The following is a 24,255-nucleotide window of genomic DNA, read 5'->3' as shown; positions in this document are numbered from 1 at the left end:
GAAATTGAATATTTAATGTATAGACAACATTATTTCCTTTGTTGTATGATTGGTTGTCTAGTTGGTTTTAATAATTCTAGTATAACCTTATTATTGCTAATAGAGAATATGTACTTCCATTTATTTCATATATATCAGGCTATGAAAAATATTAGAATAACTTATATTTAGAATAAAGCGAAAATCAAATCATTGTTAATTTTATATTCGATGTTTCATTAATACGCAATACAAAATACTAAGCTGTGATAAAAGTTGCTTATATAATATTTGCACCAATGACAGTTGACATATGAAATTGACATTACATGACATAAACAAATAATATTGATTTAACTAAAAAAACTAGTAAATATTTAAGTATTAAATAGTTATAATTATGGATTCAACGAAATTAGAAGTACAAAATAATTACGATACGATAAAATTTATTATTAATTCCGTATATTTTAGATGTTTGAAGATGAAGGTGGTTACGTGGAAGGAGAGATGTCTATACCAAAAGCCCCAAATACCACACAAATCGGACAACCAGATTTCAATACTTTAAACGAACCCATCAGTGAAACTATAGTAAGTAATTTAACTAATTACGTAATTCAATTAAAATTTTTTTGTTTCAGTTACGAGATTTAAGAGCCGTCGGTGTGAAATTTGCACACGTGTTGTTTCCCAAAGAGAAAAAGACTTTATTGAAAGAATGTAAGTTAAATATCTCATAAAATCGATTTGATTTGTTATTATAGGTTTTTAGGGGACTTGTGGGGACCATTACTTCTTTGTACTCTTCTAGCGATGTAAGTATAATTATATGATTATTTAATTAAATTAAATTTTCGATTTTTCAGGTTTTTACAGGGTTCGTCTACCGATGATCATATCAAAAACGACGGGGGGCCCGAATTTGCGCAAGTATTTGTTATTGTATGGATCGGTTCAATGGTTGTTACTTTAAATTCTAAATTACTCGGAGGGAATATGTAAGAACATTAAATTTTTCGTATATTTCGTTTATTATGGTTTTTTTTAGATCGTTTTTTCAAAGTGTATGCGTCCTAGGATATTGTTTACTACCAACAGCAATTGCTTTGATTATTTGCCGGGTAATATTATTGGCTAATCAGTCGGTTGTACTTTTTTTTATTAGATTTGTTGTATCCATGATGGGTTTCCTTTGGGCGACTTACGGTAAGTTTTTTAATGCGAAACTTTTCACATTTTAGGCATTTTTTATTTGTTTTTCAAGCTTCTATGATATTTTTGGGCGACAGTCAAAAACCGAACAGAAAATTGTTGGCCGTGTATCCGATTGGTCTATTTTACTTTATTATATCATGGTTAGTTATTTCCAAAACAAATACATAAATATTAGATTAAAATATCGTTGTTTTATTTCTATACCTACAAATATACAAGTACAAATCAAAAGTTATAAAAAAAACTCATTTATATTCAGTAAACGTGTTAAAAAATGCGAGAAAATTGAAAATACATAAACAAATTATCGATATACAATCTATCGATTATTATCGATATCTCATTGGATTTCAGTTGTCATAGTAGACATGTCACTTCTTCTATTTTCCCAGGTAAAAAGAAAACCATAAAATAGGATTAACTTCAGAGATTTTCGTATCGATTTTTTAAAAATGGCAACTCAAAAATCGGTTCCTATTCGTGCATTTTAATTATCACACGAAAATACAAACATTATTTATTATTTCTTGGAAATTTATAATCGATCTCAATGTATTGGAAATAGAAATCGTTTGCGATTATTTCCATAGAAATAACCTTATTTCCAAGTATAAAAGAATCGAGAGCTATCGATTCCTTGATAAGAATAGAAATCATTTCTGATTAAATTGTTTTTAGTTCTTGTAAGATAATCGAATTAAATGAATATCAAACAAAAATGGAAATGATTTCCGATTTCTTCATAACAATTGAAATTGCTTTAAATTCTTGTGAGAGAATTGAAATTAATCGATATCGATTCCTTCACAATAATTTTCAAAATAAACACTTCTATTCTTTTGAAGCCAATAAAATCTTCTTGGGTAATATATAATCGTAACTAATTGCCCAAGGTTGTTTTGCCAACAATTTTTTAAATATTCTATCACTTCTTCGGTCAAACTAGTTGTTCATGTAGCTGTACAGTCTATGGTTATAAAGTCTGAAATACAACCGGAAACTTGGTTTTCATTTGTCAATGAATCAAACATGGCAGACATTTTCCTTATCGTTAAAATTATAATTGCGTTATAATTTATAAAAAAAAATTGTGTATACAAATACACTGATAAGTTAATTTATTCATAGATAACAATTCAAATTGTATTATTAATATCTAACGCTATTAATTGTGATTAGAAATCTTTAACGTTAAGAATGTGTTGATGTAATAACGTTCGTGGAAATGGGCGTTGCCCAAATTTACGTGGCACGCCGCTACGTCGTGACCGAATCAACGATCTCTAATGCACTGTTATCGAAAACCCAACTATCGATAAATATCGATAGTTTATTACTTCTAATCGAAAGTTGGAAGAGGGGGCGTGGAAACTTCTGTAGTATTACGATGTATATGAATAATTAGTTCCGAATGATGGATGTAAGAATGATTGCCTACCTAATAGGTTTCTATCGTAACTTTTTTTTTAATTATTAAATAATACATATAGGGCGAGACAAAAATATAGTTTTTTTTTTCAAAATTACTTCTTTATTATAGAAATAGGATATTTTATAAACGTTATTCTAAATTATATTACGTTGGATCTTTAACTACTCTGTTAGTGTATACAAATATACTGATAGGTTAATTTATTTATATATTCATTTGGTATTAGTGATTTCTAACGCTATTAATTGTGATTGGAAATCTTTAACGTTAAGAATGTGTTGATGTAATAACGTTCGTGGAAATGGGCGTTGCCCAAATTTACGTGGCACGCCGCTACGTCGTGACCGAATCAACGATCTCTAATGCACTGTTATCGAAAACCCAACTATCGATAAATATCGATAGTTTATTACTTCTAATCGAAAGTTGGAAGAGGGGGCGTGGAAACTTCTGTAGTATTACGATGTATATGAATAATTAGTTCCGAATGATGGATGTAAGAATGATTGCCTACCTAATAGGTTTCTATCGTAACTTTATTTTTATTATTAAAGAATACGTACAGGGTGAGACAAAAATATAGGTTTTCCAAAAATACTTGTTTATAATGAAAATAGTATATTTTATAAACGTTATTTTAATAAATCGATGTATTTATGATATTACGTTGGATCTTTAACTATTCCGCAAATAATAGATGAACAATTTTGATTTTTAACCGCTTCTAGGACTTTCATAAAACTTGTTTCGTTAATACCAGATCTAAAAAAAAAAACATGATAAAACAGATGATAAAGATAAATTGAAATCTAACAGGTCAACGATATTTGATGGAGTTTAAGCCCTAATAAAAGAATTCTAAAAAATGTGAGTGGGATGAAATTTGTCTATGGTTGTACTCACCTCTTTACGAAGTTGTCTAATAAATTTTTGATGTGTTCTTCGGCGTTTTTGGAAAGCATAGCGTTGACCAATAATTCGCAAAAAACTTTTTGTTCGCAGCCATCTTGTTGTAATTTTTGAAGGGTATTCAACGAGTTCGCGACTTTATCCATAATGGTGTCAACCGCGTCGTTTTTTCTATTGAATCTACTCTCTCTAAACAATAAAAAAAAAACATTTATAAATATAACGAAATACAAGTAATTGAAACTTACGTTTCGTTCGTTGGTGTTACTGTTATAATAGTAGGTGTTAAGGCGCCCAAAAGCAGCCCTAAAGGGATGATCGTAGCTAATACTTTGAGAATTTTCTTCCAAGGGCTGATTGCACCCCCATAAGGTTCGACTGGATGATAATGTTCTTTCGGGATATAATGGGGATGGTGTTCCAAATGATTACCATGGGAATTATACGTGTGAGGTTCTAAATGATCGTTGTAGAAAGATTTCGACGATGGATTATTTAAACCGGTAAAACTCATAAATTTATTCCACATACTTTGCGGTTTTACCGTCGGGTTAATTGAAGGATAAGTTTGGTAATTAGTTTCCTCGTTGGGGAATTTGATTTTCGAGTATCTCCATGGCGTTTCTATTGACGTTTCGTCGTATTTCTTATTCCAAGACGACCAGTCATCGATTGGAGGTAAATCGATTGTTTTCGATTGTTGATTTGCGTACAAATTTCCGCTGATTTGAACGCTCGGTTTGAAAACGTCAAACTTTTTAACTTCGTTCGATGTTTGGTTGGTAACCGTGATTTTTCTTTCAGTAACTTTTTGATTCGTATTGTTGTTTGCAGTTGACGTCGTTTCGTTTTGTACACTGTTCACTGTTTGTATTATAAAAAGTAGATATTTCGAAAACAACAAACTATAAAGTGAGTACATCGTTTCGATTTGATGTATTACATGTTTATTACGGTTTTTTTCGTATTTCGTTGTATTTATAAATATGAAGAACAATAGATTTTTGTTTAAATATATAAGAAAGGTTTAATTGTATTGTGTTTATGATAGCGTGTAAAAGAAAGTTTAATTTTTCCGTTGTTGAAAAATTCTATATGCTCTAAAAAATGCACGCTTCGAATAAATTGATGATTGCTTGTTAGAAATTGGGGAAATTTCCTTTATTTCGTTATATACCGGCAGACGAATCCGCTTTGGTGAATTTTTTTCGGGCGCTACGCAGTCTGAACTTCTTGATGATAATGAATGTTTGTAAACGATTTTCTCACGATAAAAAAAATGTGTAATGAAAAGTGATTGGTATTTCTGTAATACTAGCGTGGAATCTCTAAAATTATTGCGAATGTAGGTTGGGTTGACCAAGTGTGGACCGAACAGGTGGAAAGTGAAAGAACCCGACAGGGACGGCTCCGCGAAATTTCGCCGCATCGTAGGATTCTACCAAATAAATTCGAAAATCAGAATTCATAAGAAATCATCGAATTGTTCGTACGAATTTATGATTTAATTTAGATTTTGAATAGATTTGCTTTATAAGTTGATCGTGGTATGTTTACACGTTATGCTATGTTCGAAAAAAATATTGTTTGTCCTTAACTGCGTTTTTTACAAAAAAACTGTCATTTATCTATGGAAACTGTCTCTTTCATAGACAAACGGGTTTTAGAGACTGTTTTACTCAAAAAAATCGCCTCCATTTGGCTTTAGAGATCGTATTGTACGAAATTAACTTTCGTTTGGCTTTGGTGACTGTTTTTTTCACAAAAAACTGTCATTTATCTATGGAAACTGTCTCTTTCATGGACAAACGGGTTTTAGAGACTGTTTTACTCAAATAAACAAACTCCATTTGGCTTTAGAGATCGTATTGTACGAAATTAACTTTCGTTTGGCTTTGGTGACTGTTTTTTTCACAAAAAACTGTCATTTATCTATGGAAACTGTCTCTTTCATAGACAAACGGGTTTTAGAGACTGTTTTACTCAAATAAACAAACTCCATTTGGCTTTAGAGATCGTATTGTACGAAATTAACTTTCGTTTGGCTTTGGTGACTGTTTTTTTCACAAAAAACTGTCATTTATCTATGGAAACTGTCTCTTTCATGGACAAACGGGTTTTAGAGACTGTTTTACTCAAATAAACAAACTCCATTTGGCTTTAGAGATCGTATTGTACGAAATTAACTTTCGTTTGGCTTTGGTGACTGTTTTTTTCACAAAAAACTGTCATTTATCTATGGAAACTGTCTCTTTCATGGACAAACGGGTTTTAGAGACTGTTTTACTCAAATAAACAAACTCCATTTGGCTTTAGAGATCGTATTGTACGAAATAAACTATCATTTGGCTTTGGTGACTGTTTTTTTCACAAAAAACTGTCATTTATCTATGGAAACTGTCTCTTTCATGGACAAACGGGTTTTAGAGACTGTTTTACTCAAATAAACAAACTCCATTTGGCTTTAGAGATCGTATTGTACGAAATAAACTATCATTTGGCTTTGGTGACTGTTTTTTTCACAAAAAACTGTCATTTATCTATGGAAACTGTCTCTTTCATAGACAAACGGGTTTTAGAGACTGTTTTACTCAAAAAAATCGCCTCCATTTGGCTTTAGAGACCGTATTGTACGAAATAAACTATCATTTGGCTTTGGCGACTGTATTTTTCACAAAAAACTGTCATTTATCTATGGAAACTGTCTCTTTCATAGACAAACGGGTTTTAGAGACTGTTTTACTCAAATAAACAACCTCCATTTGGCTTTAGAGATCGTATTGTACGAAATAAACTATCATTTGGCTTTGGCGACTGTATTTTTCACAAAAAACTGTCATTTATCTATGGAAACTGTCTCTTTCATAGACAAACGGGTTTTAGAGACTGTTTTACTCAAAAAAATCGCCTCCATTTGGCTTTAGAGATCGTATTGTACGAAATTAACTTTCATTTGGCTTTGGTGACTGTTTTTTTCACAAAAAACTGTCATTTATCTATGGAAACTGTCTCTTTCATGGACAAACGGGTTTTAGAGACTGTTTTACTCAAATAAACAAACTCCATTTGGCTTTAGAGATCGTATTGTACGAAATAAACTATCATTTGGCTTTGGCGACTGTATTTTTCACAAAAAACTGTCATTTATCTATGGAAACTGTCTCTTTCATAGACAAACGGGTTTTAGAGACTGTTTTACTCAAAAAAATCGCCTCCATTTGGCTTTAGAGATCGTATTGTACGAAATTAACTTTCATTTGGCTTTGGTGACTGTTTTTTTCACAAAAAACTGTCATTTATGTATGGAAACTGTCTCTTTCATAGACAAACGGGTTTTAGAGACTGTTTTACTCAAATAAACAACCTCCATTTGGCTTTAGAGATCGTATTGTACGAAATTAACTTTCATTTGGCTTTGGTGACTGTTTTTTTCACAAAAAACTGTCATTTATCTATGGAAACTGTCTCTTTCATGGACAAACGGGTTTTAGAGACTGTTTTACTCAAATAAACAAACTCCATTTGGCTTTAGAGATCGTATTGTACGAAATTAACTTTCGTTTGGCTTTGGTGACTGTTTTTTTCACAAAAAACTGTCATTTATCTATGGAAACTGTCTCTTTCATGGACAAACGGGTTTTAGAGACTGTTTTACTCAAATAAACAAACTCCATTTGGCTTTAGAGATCGTATTGTACGAAATAAACTATCATTTGGCTTTGGCGACTGTATTTTTCACAAAAAACTGTCATTTATCTATGGAAACTGTCTCTTTCATAGACAAACGGGTTTTAGAGACTGTTTTACTCAAAAAAATCGCCTCCATTTGGCTTTAGAGATCGTATTGTACGAAATTAACTTTCATTTGGCTTTGGTGACTGTTTTTTTCACAAAAAACTGTCATTTATGTATGGAAACTGTCTCTTTCATAGACAAACGGGTTTTAGAGACTGTTTTACTCAAATAAACAAACTCCATTTGGCTTTAGAGATCGTATTGTACGAAATTAACTTTCATTTGGCTTTGGTGACTGTTTTTTTCACAAAAAACTGTCATTTATCTATGGAAACTGTCTCTTTCATAGACAAACGGGTTTTAGAGACTGTTTTACTCAAAAAAATCGCCTCCATTTGGCTTTAGAGACCGTATTGTACGAAATAAACTATCATTTGGCTTTGGCGACTGTATTTTTCACAAAAAACTGTCATTTATCTATGGAAACTGTCTCTTTCATAGACAAACGGGTTTTAGAGACTGTTTTACTCAAATAAACAACCTCCATTTGGCTTTAGAGATCGTATTGTACGAAATTAACTTTCATTTGGCTTTGGTGACTGTTTTTTCACAAAAAACTGTCATTTATCTATGGAAACTGTCTCTTTCATAGACAAACGGGTTTTAGAAACTGTTTTACTCAAAAAAATCGCCTCCATTTGGCTTTAGAGATCGTATTGTACGAAATTAACTTTCGTTTGGCTTTGGTGACTGTTTTTTTCACAAAAAACTGTCATTTATCTATGGAAACTGTCTCTTTCATGGACAAACGGGTTTTAGAGACTGTTTTACTCAAATAAACAACCTCCATTTGGCTTTAGAGATCGTAATGTACGAAATAAACTATCATTTGGCTTTGGCGACTGTATTTTTCACAAAAAACTGTCATTTATCTATGGAAACTGTCTCTTTCATAGACAAACGGGTTTTAGAGACTGTTTTACTCAAAAAAATCGCCTCCATTTGGCTTTAGAGATCGTATTGTACGAAATTAACTTTCATTTGGCTTTGGTGACTGTTTTTTTCACAAAAAACTGTCATTTATGTATGGAAACTGTCTCTTTCATAGACAAACGGGTTTTAGAGACTGTTTTACTCAAATAAACAACCTCCATTTGGCTTTAGAGATCGTATTGTACGAAATTAACTTTCATTTGGCTTTGGTGACTGTTTTTTTCACAAAAAACTGTCATTTATCTATGGAAACTGTCTCTTTCATGGACAAACGGGTTTTAGAGACTGTTTTACTCAAATAAACAAACTCCATTTGGCTTTAGAGATCGTATTGTACGAAATAAACTATCATTTGGCTTTGGCGACTGTATTTTTCACAAAAAACTGTCATTTATCTATGGAAACTGTCTCTTTCATAGACAAACGGGTTTTAGAGACTGTTTTACTCAAAAAAATCGCCTCCATTTGGCTTTAGAGATCGTATTGTACGAAATTAACTTTCATTTGGCTTTGGTGACTGTTTTTTTCACAAAAAACTGTCATTTATGTATGGAAACTGTCTCTTTCATAGACAAACGGGTTTTAGAGACTGTTTTACTCAAATAAACAACCTCCATTTGGCTTTAGAGATCGTATTGTACGAAATTAACTTTCATTTGGCTTTGGTGACTGTTTTTTTCACAAAAAACTGTCATTTATCTATGGAAACTGTCTCTTTCATAGACAAACGGGTTTTAGAGACTGTTTTACTCAAAAAAAATCGCCTCCATTTGGCTTTAGAGACCGTATTGTACGAAATAAACTATCATTTGGCTTTGGCGACTGTATTTTTCACAAAAAACTGTCATTTATCTATGGAAACTGTCTCTTTCATAGACAAACGGGTTTTAGAGACTGTTTTACTCAAATAAACAACCTCCATTTGGCTTTAGAGATCGTATTGTACGAAATTAACTTTCATTTGGCTTTGGTGACTGTTTTTTCACAAAAAACTGTCATTTATCTATGGAAACTGTCTCTTTCATAGACAAACGGGTTTTAGAGACTGTTTTACTCAAAAAAATCGCCTCCATTTGGCTTTAGAGATCGTATTGTACGAAATTAACTTTCATTTGGCTTTGGTGACTGTTTTTTTCACAAAAAACTGTCATTTATGTATGGAAACTGTCTCTTTCATAGACAAACGGGTTTTAGAGACTGTTTTACTCAAATAAACAACCTCCATTTGGCTTTAGAGATCGTATTGTACGAAATTAACTTTCATTTGGCTTTGGTGACTGTTTTTTTCACAAAAAACTGTCATTTATCTATGGAAACTGTCTCTTTCATAGACAAACGGGTTTTAGAGACTGTTTTACTCAAAAAAATCGCCTCCATTTGGCTTTAGAGACCGTATTGTACGAAATAAACTATCATTTGGCTTTGGCGACTGTATTTTTCACAAAAAACTGTCATTTATCTATGGAAACTGTCTCTTTCATAGACAAACGGGTTTTAGAGACTGTTTTACTCAAATAAACAACCTCCATTTGGCTTTAGAGATCGTAATGTACGAAATTAACTTTCATTTGGCTTTGGTGACTGTTTTTTCACAAAAAACTGTCATTTATCTATGGAAACTGTCTCTTTCATAGACAAACGGGTTTTAGAGACTGTTTTACTCAAAAAAATCGCCTCCATTTGGCTTTAGAGATCGTATTGTACGAAATTAACTTTCGTTTGGCTTTGGTGACTGTTTTTTTCACAAAAAACTGTCATTTATCTATGGAAACTGTCTCTTTCATAGACAAACGGGTTTTAGAGACTGTTTTACTCAAAAAAATCGCCTCCATTTGGCTTTAGAGACCGTATTGTACGAAATAAACTATCATTTGGCTTTGGCGACTGTATTTTTCACAAAAAACTGTCATTTATCTATGGAAACTGTCTCTTTCATAGACAAACGGGTTTTAGAGACTGTTTTACTCAAATAAACAACCTCCATTTGGCTTTAGAGATCGTATTGTACGAAATTAACTTTCATTTGGCTTTGGTGACTGTTTTTTCACAAAAAACTGTCATTTATCTATGGAAACTGTCTCTTTCATAGACAAACGGGTTTTAGAGACTGTTTTACTCAAAAAAATCGCCTCCATTTGGCTTTAGAGATCGTATTGTACGAAATTAACTTTCGTTTGGCTTTGGTGACTGTTTTTTTCACAAAAAACTGTCATTTATCTATGGAAACTGTCTCTTTCATGGACAAACGGGTTTTAGAGAGTGTTTTACTCAAATAAACAAACTCCATTTGGCTTTAGAGATCGTATTGTACGAAATTAACTTTCGTTTGGCTTTGGTGACTGTTTTTTTCACAAAAAACTGTCATTTATCTATGGAAACTGTCTCTTTCATGGACAAACGGGTTTTAGAGAGTGTTTTACTCAAATAAACAAACTCCATTTGGCTTTAGAGATCGTATTGTACGAAATTAACTTTCGTTTGGCTTTGGTGACTGTTTTTTTCACAAAAAACTGTCATTTATCTATGGAAACTGTCTCTTTCATAGACAAACGGGTTTTAGAGACTGTTTTACTCAAATAAACAACCTCCATTTGGCTTTAGAGATCGTATTGTACGAAATTAACTTTCGTTTGGCTTTGGTGACTGTTTTTTTCACAAAAAACTGTCATTTATCTATGGAAACTGTCTCTTTCATAGACAAACGGGTTTTAGAGACTGTTTTACTCAAAAAAATCGCCTCCATTTGGCTTTAGAGACCGTATTGTACGAAATAAACTATCATTTGGCTTTGGCGACTGTATTTTTCACAAAAAACTGTCATTTATCTATGGAAACTGTCTCTTTCATAGACAAACGGGTTTTAGAGACTGTTTTACTCAAAAAAATCGCCTCCATTTGGCTTTAGAGACCGTATTGTACGAAATAAACTATCATTTGGCTTTGGCGACTGTATTTTTCACAAAAAACTGTCATTTATCTATGGAAACTGTCTCTTTCATAGACAAACGGGTTTTAGAGACTGTTTTACTCAAATAAACAACCTCCATTTGGCTTTAGAGACCGTATTGTACGAAATAAACTATCATTTGGCTTTGGCGACTGTTTTTTTCACAAAAAACTGTCATTTATCTATGGAAACTGTCTCTTTCATGGACAAACGGGTTTTAGAGACTGTTTTACTCAAATAAACAAACTCCATTTGGCTTTAGAGATCGTATTGTACGAAATTAACTTTCGTTTGGCTTTGGTGACTGTTTTTTTCACAAAAAACTGTCATTTATCTATGGAAACTGTCTCTTTCATGGACAAACGGGTTTTAGAGACTGTTTTACTCAAATAAACAAACTCCATTTGGCTTTAGAGATCGTATTGTACGAAATTAACTTTCGTTTGGCTTTGGTGACTGTTTTTTTCACAAAAAACTGTCATTTATCTATGGAAACTGTCTCTTTCATGGACAAACGGGTTTTAGAGACTGTTTTACTCAAATAAACAAACTCCATTTGGCTTTAGAGATCGTATTGTACGAAATTAACTTTCGTTTGGCTTTGGTGACTGTTTTTTTCACAAAAAACTGTCATTTATCTATGGAAACTGTCTCTTTCATGGACAAACGGGTTTTAGAGACTGTTTTACTCAAATAAACAAACTCCATTTGGCTTTAGAGATCGTATTGTACGAAATTAACTTTCGTTTGGCTTTGGTGACTGTTTTTTTCACAAAAAACTGTCATTTATCTATGGAAACTGTCTCTTTCATAGACAAACGGGTTTTAGAGACTGTTTTACTCAAATAAACAAACTCCATTTGGCTTTAGAGATCGTATTGTACGAAATTAACTTTCCTTTGGCTTTGGCGACTGTTTTTTCCACAAAAAACTGTCATTTATCTATGGAAACTGTCTCTTTCATAGACAAACGGGTTTTAGAGACTATTTTACTCAAATAAACAACCTCCATTTGGCTTTAGAGATCGTATTGTACGATATTAACTTTCGTTTGGCTTTGGTGACTGTTTTTTTCACAAAAAACTGTCATTTATCTATGGAAACTGTCTCTTTCATAGACAAACGGGCTTTAGAGACTGTTTTACTCAAATAAACAACCTCCATTTGGCTTTAGAGATCGTATTGTACGATATTAACTTTCGTTTGGCTTTGGTGACTGTTTTTTTCACAAAAAACTGTCATTTATCTATGGAAACTGTCTCTTTCATAGACAAACGGGTTTTAGAGACTGTTTTACTCAAATAAACAACCTCCATTTGGCTTTAGAGATCGTATTGTACGAAATTAACTTTCCTTTGGCTTTGGCGACTGTTTTTTCCACAAAAAACTATCATTTATCTATGGAAACTGTCTCTTTCATAGACAAACGGGTTTTAGAGACTGTTTTACTCAAAAAAAATCGCCTCCATTTGGCTTTAGAGACCGTATTGTACGAAATAAACTATCATTTGGCTTTGGCGACTGTATTTTTCACAAAAAACTGTCATTTATCTATGGAAACTGTCTCTTTCATAGACAAACGGGTTTTAGAGACTGTTTTACTCAAAAAAATCGCCTCCATTTGGCTTTAGAGACCGTATTGTACGAAATTAACTTTCCTTTGGCTTTGGCGACTGTATTTTTCACAAAAAACTGTCATTTATCTATGGAAACTGTCTCTTTCATAGACAAACGGGTTTTAGAGACTGTTTTACTCAAATAAACAAACTCCATTTGGCTTTAGAGATCGTATTGTACGAAATTAACTTTCGTTTGGCTTTGGTGACTGTTTTTTTCACAAAAAACTGTCATTTATCTATGGAAACTGTCTCTTTCATGGACAAACGGGTTTTAGAGACTGTTTTACTCAAATAAACAAACTCCATTGGGCTTTAGAGATCGTATTGGACGAAATTAACTTTCGTTTGGCTTTGGTGACTGTTTTTTTCACAAAAAACTGTCATTTATCTATGGAAACTGTCTCTTTCATGGACAAACGGGTTTTAGAGACTGTTTTACTCAAATAAACAAACTCCATTTGGCTTTAGAGATCGTATTGTACGAAATTAACTTTCGTTTGGCTTTGGTGACTGTTTTTTTCACAAAAAACTGTCATTTATCTATGGAAACTGTCTCTTTCATAGACAAACGGGTTTTAGAGACTGTTTTACTCAAATAAACAAACTCCATTTGGCTTTAGAGATCGTATTGTACGAAATTAACTTTCCTTTGGCTTTGGCGACTGTTTTTTCCACAAAAAACTGTCATTTATCTATGGAAACTGTCTCTTTCATAGACAAACGGGTTTTAGAGACTATTTTACTCAAATAAACAACCTCCATTTGGCTTTAGAGATCGTATTGTACGATATTAACTTTCGTTTGGCTTTGGTGACTGTTTTTTTCACAAAAAACTGTCATTTATCTATGGAAACTGTCTCTTTCATAGACAAACGGGTTTTAGAGACTGTTTTACTCAAATAAACAAACTCCATTTGGCTTTAGAGTACGTATTGTACGAAATAAACTATCATTTGGCTTTGGTGACTGTTTTTTTCACAAAAAACTGTCATTTATCTATGGAAACTGTCTCTTTCATAGACAAACGAGTTTTTGAGACTGTCAATTCAATCTTTTGAACTTATCTATACATAAAGCATTTTAACGTTTTCATATTTGAAATTTTTTCGAAAATTAAATCTGTCAACTTATTTCGATATGTATATTAGAATTGACATTTGAGATAACGGATGTTTTGACACGCAAAAACGTTAAAATTGAAATTCCGTTTCTATTTTATGTTGTATAATTTACAAAACAACGTGAAAGTAGTTTTGCAAGAAATATTTGGAGTTGTGAAGATATATGAAAGCCGTCCCTGTAACCGGAGGTGAAATTCACGGTTATCACAGCTGTTTTGGTTTTCATTCAGTGGACTGAGCGCGATTGACTTGACGGATTGTATACGAACATCTTCTGATTGCGCCGGACTCGGTTTCGTTTTACCTAACTTATTTTCGAAAGTTATTTTTTTTTTGTTTGTTTCGGCTACAAAATCGTGAAATTTTTCTTCTATTTATCATGATATTAATGAGGGTAAGTGTTTATTGCGGAAATATTTCAAATTTATTACGAAAAAATCATCACTTTGTTCGCGATATCGTTTGCGTCACTAACTTTTACAATATTTCGTACACACCTTGTATATTGAGTTTTATAACTAAATCGGACTCACCAATAATCATTTTTCTCACTAGATTTTCAATTGAAATGAACATTAAAAATTATAAACAAACTAAAAAAAATATTTTTCAAGTTTCCCTCGTAAATATATTGAAGTAAGTAAAAAGTATTTTGTATGTGTATTAACAAACAATTAAAACTATCGATACTTAGTAAATAAAAAATAAATCCAAAGATTAAAATTGTTTTCTTTTAAAAATATTTGAATAAATTTATTTTTACGTAGGCGGTTATGACATTAACACACATAATTCGGTATCTGATTTATAGTGTGAACGAACCCGCGCACGCGTATATGTGTGTGTGTGTGAACCTTGAGTAAACAGTGGCGGACGATCTATATTAGGTATACAAATATAATTACGAAAATTCCCCCGTATAATAACTATTAGAAACGTTGTATTGTTTGAAAATTAATGAAAGTTAATACCCATTGTCTTTATTAAAAACGTGGGAACGTACTCGTATTTATTAATAAAATTATACATTAAAAAGTACGTTTGAATTAAAATGTATGTTGTGTTGCATATACCTTTTATATTATACGTTTTTTCTTTTGAGGAATCCATTTTGTTTAAATTGCTATACGTCTTATGAATAATCGCATAATTTTAATATTATTTTTATAATTTCTATTGAAAAGTGTTTATATATTATATTTAAACATTTTAAATAGCTTTGCGTATATTCCCCAATTGGTATATATTAGAATGTAGGCAACCATTAAATCATGTATAGCGATTGGAAATGTTTAAATTATAGGTTATAAATTCATCGCGTATATATTTTATTTTATTATTGAATTTGGTAACTTTTTCTTTGAGATATGTTGCGTAATTTATTAAAAATTGATACCATTTTTATAATTTATAAGAGAAAGTGTGCGTGAAACATTTCTTATTTTAAATTCTTCGAACGTTATTGTTGAATGAATTAATCTTCGACTGAGAAAGAAGAAAAAGTTGTTCTATAGTCAGGACCGTACTACAAAATTTGTTACGGCAAACTTTTTTTGAGAAAATATATTTATATTGATAATATTATTATTGAATACTTAGAAAGTGAGCGTTTTATTTTGAATCAGTACCGTATTGAGTATTTTCTATTACAGATATGCCTCGTATCATTGATAATAATAAACGTAGACGGTTTACAAACGCCCAAATCAACGATGACGCGTACAGAACTAAAAGTATCTCGAAGTTTAGATCCGAAATCAACGGAAACATTAAACGTAGTCACTAGAGAAGGTGGTATAGCCCAATTGATCATAAAACGGAGAGATTCTAAAATAAATCAACAAGAAACTTATAAAAGTAATTTATACGGTAACGAACAACAAAATTACGAAGAAAAATTGTTTCCCGACGAAACTAGGGATCCGAAAAAGATAGTAACCAATTGGATACCGATATCGTCGTATTATTACAATCCAGACGTATCGAATACGAAGAACGTATTCGTCAGCGACAGGTAAATATCCAACGCCCGGTAAAACCCTTCCGTCATATCACTTTTTACAGAATTCCCAACGTACCGAATCCGGTCGTGATTCGGTCCGAAGAAGTTTTCATCGAACCGAACAAAAATCGGAAGCGATCCAGATCGATCGACGACGTCGACGACGACGACGACGACGACGACGACGGTGGTATTCCCGTGATACGAGGAGTGCGAATTCCTGACGATCCGAACGATAAAACAACCTGGAGGAACGCCCGAGTTATAAACAACAAATTAATACCGTACGAAGAGGGTTACAAACCGCCGAAAGCGATCGCGATCGGCGAATTGATTTACCCGAACAAAGATCGAAAAATAATCGATAAATCGATCGATAAATCGATCGGTCCGTTTACTAGAGAAGACAATTTCAAACGAACTGACAACGAGGGGGGTTCCTTCGGACCTTTTACTGTTAAAGATAACGACGATTTCGACGAATTGGATAAAGAAAAAAATAAATCTTTCATTAAATTCAGTTCCGGCGAACGTTTAACGACGCCGAATGACGATTTGGTCGATTATATTAAAGAAATTAATTCGAGGGAATCGTTTAAGAATTATTATACTTCTAGACAGTACAGATCGAAACAATTAAACGATAATCAACAATTCCAGAGGAGGATGTTGCAATATCCCGGTAATAACGTTTTTTTTTCTTTTTTTTTTTTTAATGTTTATATTTATGATTTAATATTTGCAGCGGTGGATATTTCGTATCCGAATTCTCGTTTGTACGGTCCTCGACCGACGAAATTGAGTCCTGTCAATTTCAATGATGGCGTTAGGGCTCCGGTACTCCAATACGCGCATCCCGAATTAGGCGTTCAACCCGCTAAACCGACCACCGACGATGAATACGACGATCATTCCAAAGAAAGAAATACGCAGTCGAGACTTTCGCAATATTATAAAAATCCGAGTAGTTTGGGATATCACAATCATAGGTAAGGAATTTTGTTTATTATTTTTTTTAAATATCTAATCGATTTTGAGTATTAATTTGTGTAAATAACATCGACTCTGGGTGTTTTTTGTATTAAAACGTTGTTCCGACGAACTCGGTTGATCGCGTACTTAGATTATCGCTGAAGACGTCCATTAACGCTGAAGATGACGTCCATTAACGCTGAAGATGACGTCCAACCAACGCTGAAGAAGACGTCCATTAACGCTGAAGATGACGTCCATTAACGCTGAAGATGACGTCCATTAACGCTGAAGATGACGTCCATTAACTCTGAAGATGACGTCCATTAACGCTGAAGATGACGTCCATATAACGCTGAAGATGACGTCCATTAACGCTGAAGATGACGTCCATTAACGCTGAAGATGACGTCCATTAACGCTGAAGACGACGTCCAACAAACGCTGAAGATGACGTCCATTAACGCTGAAGATGACGTCCAACCAACGCTGAAGATGACGTCCATTAACGCTGAAGATGATGTCCATTAACGCTGAAGATGACGTCCATTAACGCTGAAGATGATGTCCATTAACGCTGAAGATGGCGTCCATATAACGCTGAAGATGACGTCCATTAACGCTGAAGATGACGTCCATTAACGCTGAAGATGACGTCCATTAACGCTGAAGATGACGTCCAATAACGCTGAAGATGACGTCCATATAACGCTGAAGATGACGTCCATTAACGCTGAAGATGACGTCCATATAACGCTGAAGATGACGTCCATATAACGCTGAAGATGACGTCCATTAACGCTGAAGATGACGTCCAACCAACGCTGAAGATGACGTCCATTAACGCTGAAGATGACGTCCATATAACGCTGAAGATGACGTCCATTAACGCTGAAGATGACGTCCATTAACGCTGAAGATGACGTCCATTAACGCTGAAGATGACGTCCATATAACGCTGAAGATGACGTCCATTAACGCTGAAGATTACGTTCAACCAACGCTGAAGATGACGTCCATTAACGCTGAAGATGACGTCCATTAACGCTGAAGATGACGTCCATATAACGTTAAATATGACGTCCATTAACGCTGAAGATGACGTCCATATAACGCTGAAGATGACGTCCATATAACGCTGAAGATGACGTCCATTAACGCTGAAGATGACGTCCATACAACTTTAAATATGACGTCCATTAACGCTGAAGATGACGTGCATACAACTTTAAATATGACGTCCATTAACGCTGAAGATTACGTTCAACCAACGCTGAAGATGACGTCCATTAACGCTGAAGATGACGTCCATTAACGCTGAAGATGATGTCCATTAACGCTGAAGATGACGTCCATTAACGCTGAAGATGACGTCCATTAACGCTGAAGATGACGTCCATATAACGTTAAATATGACGTCCATTAACGCTGAAGACGACGTCCAACAAACGCTGAAGATGACGTTCAACCAACGCTGAAGAATACGTCCATTGATGCTGAAGATGACGTCCCATCAACGAATGTCGTACATAACCGAAGCAAATGGTTTCAACTACGTCCGATTTATGAATAGCAATACGTTACACACCCCAAATAGTACTGGAAGTTGAGGAAACAACCAAATCACCATACAATAAATAAAATTTTGTAGACATTATTCATTAAATCACAACTTTTTCTCAGTATATTGCAGAAAATCCCATCTCGAAATTATAATTGCCGCCATTTTGAATTTCCAAAATTTAAAAATAGCATTTTTTCAAAAAAAAAATTCTATATATTGTTTTATATAATCTCAAATCGTTTTTATTATTATTTCCAAATTTAATCAATAAATTTTCAAATATTTTACATTTCTAAAAAAATTGAACGCTTGAAATTTTTTTTTCGAAATATAGTTCCACATAAAATTCCCTACAATTTTGATAGTAACAATTTTTTTCTACGACCTAAAATAAGATACAAGAAACTCAATTCGAGTTCCTTAATCCGTTCCTGTAAATTTCGACAAAATTCATCATCGACTAATGATGATTAATTTGTTTCAATATTCATTTGTTATTATTTCCTAAATGTCACTCGTTTTAATCTTTTCATATTGATTTTTATTAATTGATATAATCTTTGTAACGAATGAAAAATATCTGAATTTTATTTCGTTTTTATTCGTTTTCAATTGACATTTGTGTTTATGTATATTCACGAACGATGGTGCCACTACATTCATTGACACAGAACGCAATTAAACAGAATGACATATTTTTATAAAACCTTGCCATAAAACATCAAATTCTGTTAGTTAACTGCTTGATCATTCATAAATATAATTGAAAATTCTTTCAAAGAAATCGCTGCTGATCAATGTGATAAATATTTTTAGGTTTAGTAATTAGTAACGAAATTTGTTATTTTCTTTGCAGGAAAGATGTTTTGAATTATCCGTACAACACGTATTATATCGAAACGAAAACCGAACAACCGTTTTGGGTTAAAATAACCGAAAGTATTAGAAATAAAGTACAAAACGGGTTTAATCAGATGCAACAATTGACGAAACCGGTTTTCGATCCCCTCGTAGAAGCCACGCACAAAATATCTCATAATCTCGGGTTTTCTAATCAGCATAGGTACGCGCAGGATAAAATTGGGGTTTTGGCACCTGTAGGATCGTCGGTTATTCTACCTGCGTTGGGGTTGGTAGCTGGAGGAGCGGCTCTAGGTGATGTATTAATTTATTCAGTACTTTCTCACGGATATATTTTTTTTTGAGCTCATTTAAACGGAAAAATAAACAAAAATTGTATAAATAATTTGTTTCCGATATAAAGTTTCTATATTAATTGTTAACATTTTATAATACAGAGACGTACGTCGTTTTTTTTTAATTTTTAAATAATTTTATTTTAAAGTCTAGTATCTTTTTAATTTTTGCCCGTACAGAAAATTTGTAAGTATCGAAATTGTAGGGAATTTTATGCTCTGTAATACGGTGAAAATAAATTTGAAAAAAAAAATTCGAATCACTTTTTTTTTTGAAAAAATCGAAAAAATAAATTAAAAATTAGTTTATGGACGCGGAAAATGTATTAAAAATAATAAGATTGAATTTATATTATTAAGGACGTATAGAGGAAATGTTTTTGAAAGATTTGGCGTTTACAAGTTTTAAAAATTCAAAATGGCGACCGCGTAAATTAATTTTTTATGTATATATTTCTCAAATGCTGTTTATTTTATGAATTTTTGCCCGTACAGAAAATTTGTAAGTATCGAAATTGTAGGGAATTTTATGCTCTGTAATACGGTGAAAATAAATTTGAAAAAAAAAATTCGAATCACTTTTTTTTTTGAAAAAATCGAAAAAATAAATTAAAAATTAGTTTATGGACGCGGAAAATGTATTAAAAATAATAAGATTGAATTTATATTATTAAGGACGTATAGAGGAAATGTTTTTGAAAGATTTGGCGTTTACAAGTTTTAAAAATTCAAAATGGCGACCGCGTAAATTAATTTTTTATGTATATATTTCTCAAATGCTGTTTATTTTATGAATTTTTGCCCGTACAGAAAATTTGTAAGTATCGAAATTGTAGGGAATTTTATGCTCTGTAATACGGTGAAAATAAATTTGAAAAAAAAAAAATTCGAATCACTTTTTTTTTTTGAAAAAATCGAAAAAATAAATTAAAAATTAGTTTATGGACGCGGAAAATGTATTAAAAATAATAAGATTGAATTTATATTATTAAGGACGTATAGAGGAAATGTTTTTGAAAGATTTGGCGTTTACAAGTTTTAAAAATTCAAAATGGCGACCGCGTAAATTAATTTTTTATGTATATATTTCTCAAATGCTGTTTATTTTATGAATTTTTGCCCGTACAGAAAATTTGTAAGTATCGAAATTGTAGGGAATTTTATGCTCTGTAATACGGAGAAAATAAATTTGAAAAAAAAAATTCGATTCACTTTTTTTTTGAAAAAATCGAAAAAATAAATTAAAAATTAGTTTATGGACGCGGAAAATGTATTAAAAATAATAAGATTGAATTTATATTATTAAGGACGTATAGAGGAAATGTTTTTGAAAGATTTGGCGTTTACAAGTTTTAAAAATTCAAAATGGCGACCGCGTAAATTAATTTTTTATGTATATATTTCTCAAATGCTGTTTATTTTATGAAATTTGCCCGTACAGAAAATTTGTAAGTATCGAAATTGTAGGGAATTTTATGCTCTGTAATACGGAGAAAATAAATTTGAAAAAAAAAATTCGATTCACTTTTTTTTTGAAAAAATCGAAAAAATAAATTAAAAATTAGTTTATGGACGCGGAAAATGTATTAAAAATAATAAGATTGAATTTATATTATTAAGGACGTATAGAGGAAATGTTTTTGAAAGATTTGGCGTTTACAAGTTTTAAAAATTCAAAATGGCGACCGCGTAAATTAATTTTTTATGTATATATTTCTCAAATGCTGTTTATTTTATGAATTTTTGCCCGTACAGAAAATTTGTAAGTATCGAAATTGTAGGGAATTTTATGCTCTGTAATACGGTGAAAATAAATTTGAAAAAAAAAAAATTCGAATCACTTTTTTTTTTGAAAAAATCGAAAAAATAAATTAAAAATTAGTTTATGGACGCGGAAAATGTATTAAAAATAATAAGATTGAATTTATATTATTAAGGACGTATAGAGGAAATGTTTTTGAAAGATTTGGCGTTTACAAGTTTTAAAAATTCAAAATGGCGACCGCGTAAATTAATTTTTTATGTATATATTTCTCAAATGCTGTTTATTTGATGAATATTTCTGCAATTGTGAGTTTAGGTATTGAAATTTGATCAAAAAATTATTTTTTAACAATTAAATTGAATTAAAAAATATAGTTTTATCGATATTTTTCATTAAAAAATTTATTTTTCAAATCATAAAAGAATGAATCTTATTGAATCCAACCCTGTGCGTTATTTTTCTTCTTAAAATATTTTCAAAACACTCGTTTATGAAGGACTATCCTTTTATGACCAAAAACGAAAACTGAAATTAATTTTTAAACAATAAATTTTGAAATAGTTTTTTATTTTAGTTTAATCGTTAAAAGAAAAATATTTAAATAAAATTTTTTTGACATTATTCATTAAATCACAACTTTTTCTCAATATATTACAGAAAATCCCATCTCGAAATTATTAGTATCCATAGTGATTCAAAAAAATACAGTTTACGTTGCCGCCATTTTGAATTTTGAAAATTTTAAAACATCATTTCGTTCAGAAAAAAATTTCCATATTTTTTCATATAATCCCAAATCGTTTTTATTATTATTTCTAAATTTAATCAATAAATTTTCAAATATTCTTCATTTCTACAAAAATGAACGCTCGAAATTTTTTTTTCCGACATATAGTTTCACCATGTTCTAGAGCACGAAATTCCCTACAATTTTGATAGTAACAATTTTTTTCTACGACCAAAAATAAAAAAGTTATCAATACTAAAAATTTATTTCGAGTTCCTTAAGCCGTACCTGTAAACTTCGACGAAATTCATTATAGAATGATGTTGATTAATTTGTTTGTTATTATTTCCTAAATGTCACTTGTTTTAATCTTTCCATATTGATTTTTATTAATTGATATAATATTTGTAAAGGAATGAAAAATATCTGAATTTTATTTCGTTGTTTAATCGTCTTCAATTGACATTTGTGTTGATGTACATTCACGAACGATGGCGCCACTACATTTATTGACACGGAACGCAATTAAACAGAATGACGTAAACTCTGCTGACCAATGCGATAAATACTTTTAGGTTTAGGAGCGGCGGCTGTGGGTCGTTTTTTTACTCCAATCAACTTACAAAGAGGAAATTCCGTTTGGTTGATGGACGAGGAACCGGAAGATCATAAAATAATCAAAAGAGCCATAGAAAACGATTATTATTTGCAAGATTTAACGAATAATTTGAAAAAACGCGCCGAATTATCAACACCGAACATTTGGGCCGATACTCCTTGTTCTAAAAAAGTTTTCTGCGAAGTTTTGTTACAACAACATCCCGACGAGGCGATTTTCATGGAAAAAAAGATGGAACGTCTAATTTCCACGTAAGTATAAATTATTTATAGTTGTAAGTAACGTTGGTTCGTTTAAAATACTTTCTCCGAAATAGAAATTGTTAAAACGAGACGTCACTTTCTCCGAGTAGACATCGCGGCCATTCACCTTCGTCATTAGTACGGCGGAATGTTGTAGAAATCGCTCGGGGCCGTGAAAATATAAAACAAAATAAATTTACAGGATGGTTTCTCGTAAAATAATAAAAATTCTTCTATATACAAGGCGATTCATTAAAAATTAATAGAATATCGTTTTGTATTTACTTATATTTGATGATGTGTTTATAGATTGCATCCGGATATTTCCGCGCAAGCTTCGGAACATCTTCGGGAGGTGATGGAAGCCGTAAAATTCCGAAAATGTTCGCAATATACTTGTAGACTGCCCGTGGTATTATCTACAGAATCTCTCTGATCGATTTGATAATTTTTAGTATTAATTCGATAAATTTCGATCTTGGTATTTCTTTGACGAAGAAAATATCGATGATTACAAAGTAGTTTCTTGTGAAACACTATTTATATGTAGTTTTATATGAAAAATTTGTAAGTCTGGCAACATCTATAATTATTTCGAATCAATTTTAACGTATTTCGATTATAAAATTAAATTAAAACGTCGTTGCCATTAAAAAGGTTTCAAAAACTTTAATTTTTTTTTAATATAAATGATTTCAAGTTATGCCTTTTTGTATTTTTTTTTAGCTACTTACAGTACCTACTATAATTTATATCCAAATTTATTTAAAATAATTTCGTAATAAATTTTCACTTATTCTAATAGATTATATTTAATTACCTAGTCCGATACTGTCTTAATATGTTAATATCCAAACAGTGGCGTACAATTTTTTATTTAATCAAATATTTTATTTATTATTAAATATAACGTAAACGTTTGTTAAAAATGAAATATTTTTATTATTTTGTTAATAAATTTATAAAAAAAAATCTAGTGTTTCATTTCCATACATTTTTCATGAGTTACAGTATGAAATGGTTGAAAAAAGAGGATTTTCAAATACGTACCTGGATTTTTTATACAAATAACTTTCAGATGGTCGAAATAGATTTATCGAAGAGATTTTTTAATCATCCCCTTGAGAGGGGTGAAAACAGCAATAATAAATAGTGTATTTTCAATTTTAAAATTCTGAAAAAATTTAAAAAAAACTGCCCTTTGATATTTTTCGT

The 24,255-nt window shown here is 31.7% G+C and overlaps 2 protein-coding genes across 2 annotated transcripts; both read left to right on the top strand.

The window, feature by feature from the left end:
- Window positions 1-274: 274 nt before the first annotated feature.
- Window positions 275-1,379, top strand: LOC130448625 (protein YIPF6). The gene is made up of 7 exons (XM_056786069.1): window positions 275-400; window positions 454-573; window positions 624-702; window positions 755-797; window positions 849-980; window positions 1,031-1,188; window positions 1,247-1,379. Exons 1-7 carry the CDS (start codon window positions 380-382, stop codon window positions 1,363-1,365), a joined length of 672 nt encoding a protein of 223 aa, XP_056642047.1. The 5' UTR covers window positions 275-379; the 3' UTR covers window positions 1,366-1,379.
- Window positions 1,380-14,332: 12,953 nt separating this feature from the next.
- On the top strand, window positions 14,333-23,678 carry LOC130450111 (uncharacterized). Its single transcript, XM_056788311.1, has 7 exons — window positions 14,333-14,347; window positions 15,606-15,817; window positions 15,875-15,967; window positions 16,018-16,944; window positions 19,348-19,646; window positions 22,755-23,049; window positions 23,350-23,678. The coding sequence occupies exons 1-7, from the start codon at window positions 14,333-14,335 to the stop codon at window positions 23,474-23,476; spliced, it is 1,968 nt and encodes a 655-aa protein (XP_056644289.1). The 3' UTR covers window positions 23,477-23,678.
- The last annotated feature ends 577 nt before the right edge of the window (window positions 23,679-24,255 follow it).

Source organism: Diorhabda sublineata, chromosome 1, assembly GCF_026230105.1.
Source record: "Diorhabda sublineata isolate icDioSubl1.1 chromosome 1, icDioSubl1.1, whole genome shotgun sequence".
Taxonomy (NCBI): Eukaryota; Metazoa; Arthropoda; class Insecta; order Coleoptera; family Chrysomelidae; genus Diorhabda; species Diorhabda sublineata.
Note: the sequence above shows the minus strand (reverse complement) of the source record. Positions and strands in the feature narration are given on the sequence as shown.

What these genes read in the sequence shown, in the direction of transcription:
- LOC130448625 (XM_056786069.1), top strand. Translation starts at nt 380, where the DNA reads ATGGATTCAACGAAATTAGAA. An exon ending in AACCCATCAGTGAAACTATA is followed by an intron (nt 574 to 623) that starts GTAAGTAATTTA and finishes TTTTTGTTTCAG; the next exon opens with TTACGAGATTTAAGAGCCGT. An exon ending in AAAGACTTTATTGAAAGAAT is followed by an intron (nt 703 to 754) that starts GTAAGTTAAATA and finishes ATAGGTTTTTAG; the next exon opens with GGGACTTGTGGGGACCATTA.
- LOC130450111 (XM_056788311.1), top strand. An exon ending in GAAACTTATAAAAGTAATTT is followed by an intron (nt 15,818 to 15,874) that starts ATACGGTAACGA and finishes CGAAACTAGGGA; the next exon opens with TCCGAAAAAGATAGTAACCA. An exon ending in AACGTATTCGTCAGCGACAG is followed by an intron (nt 15,968 to 16,017) that starts GTAAATATCCAA and finishes CACTTTTTACAG; the next exon opens with AATTCCCAACGTACCGAATC.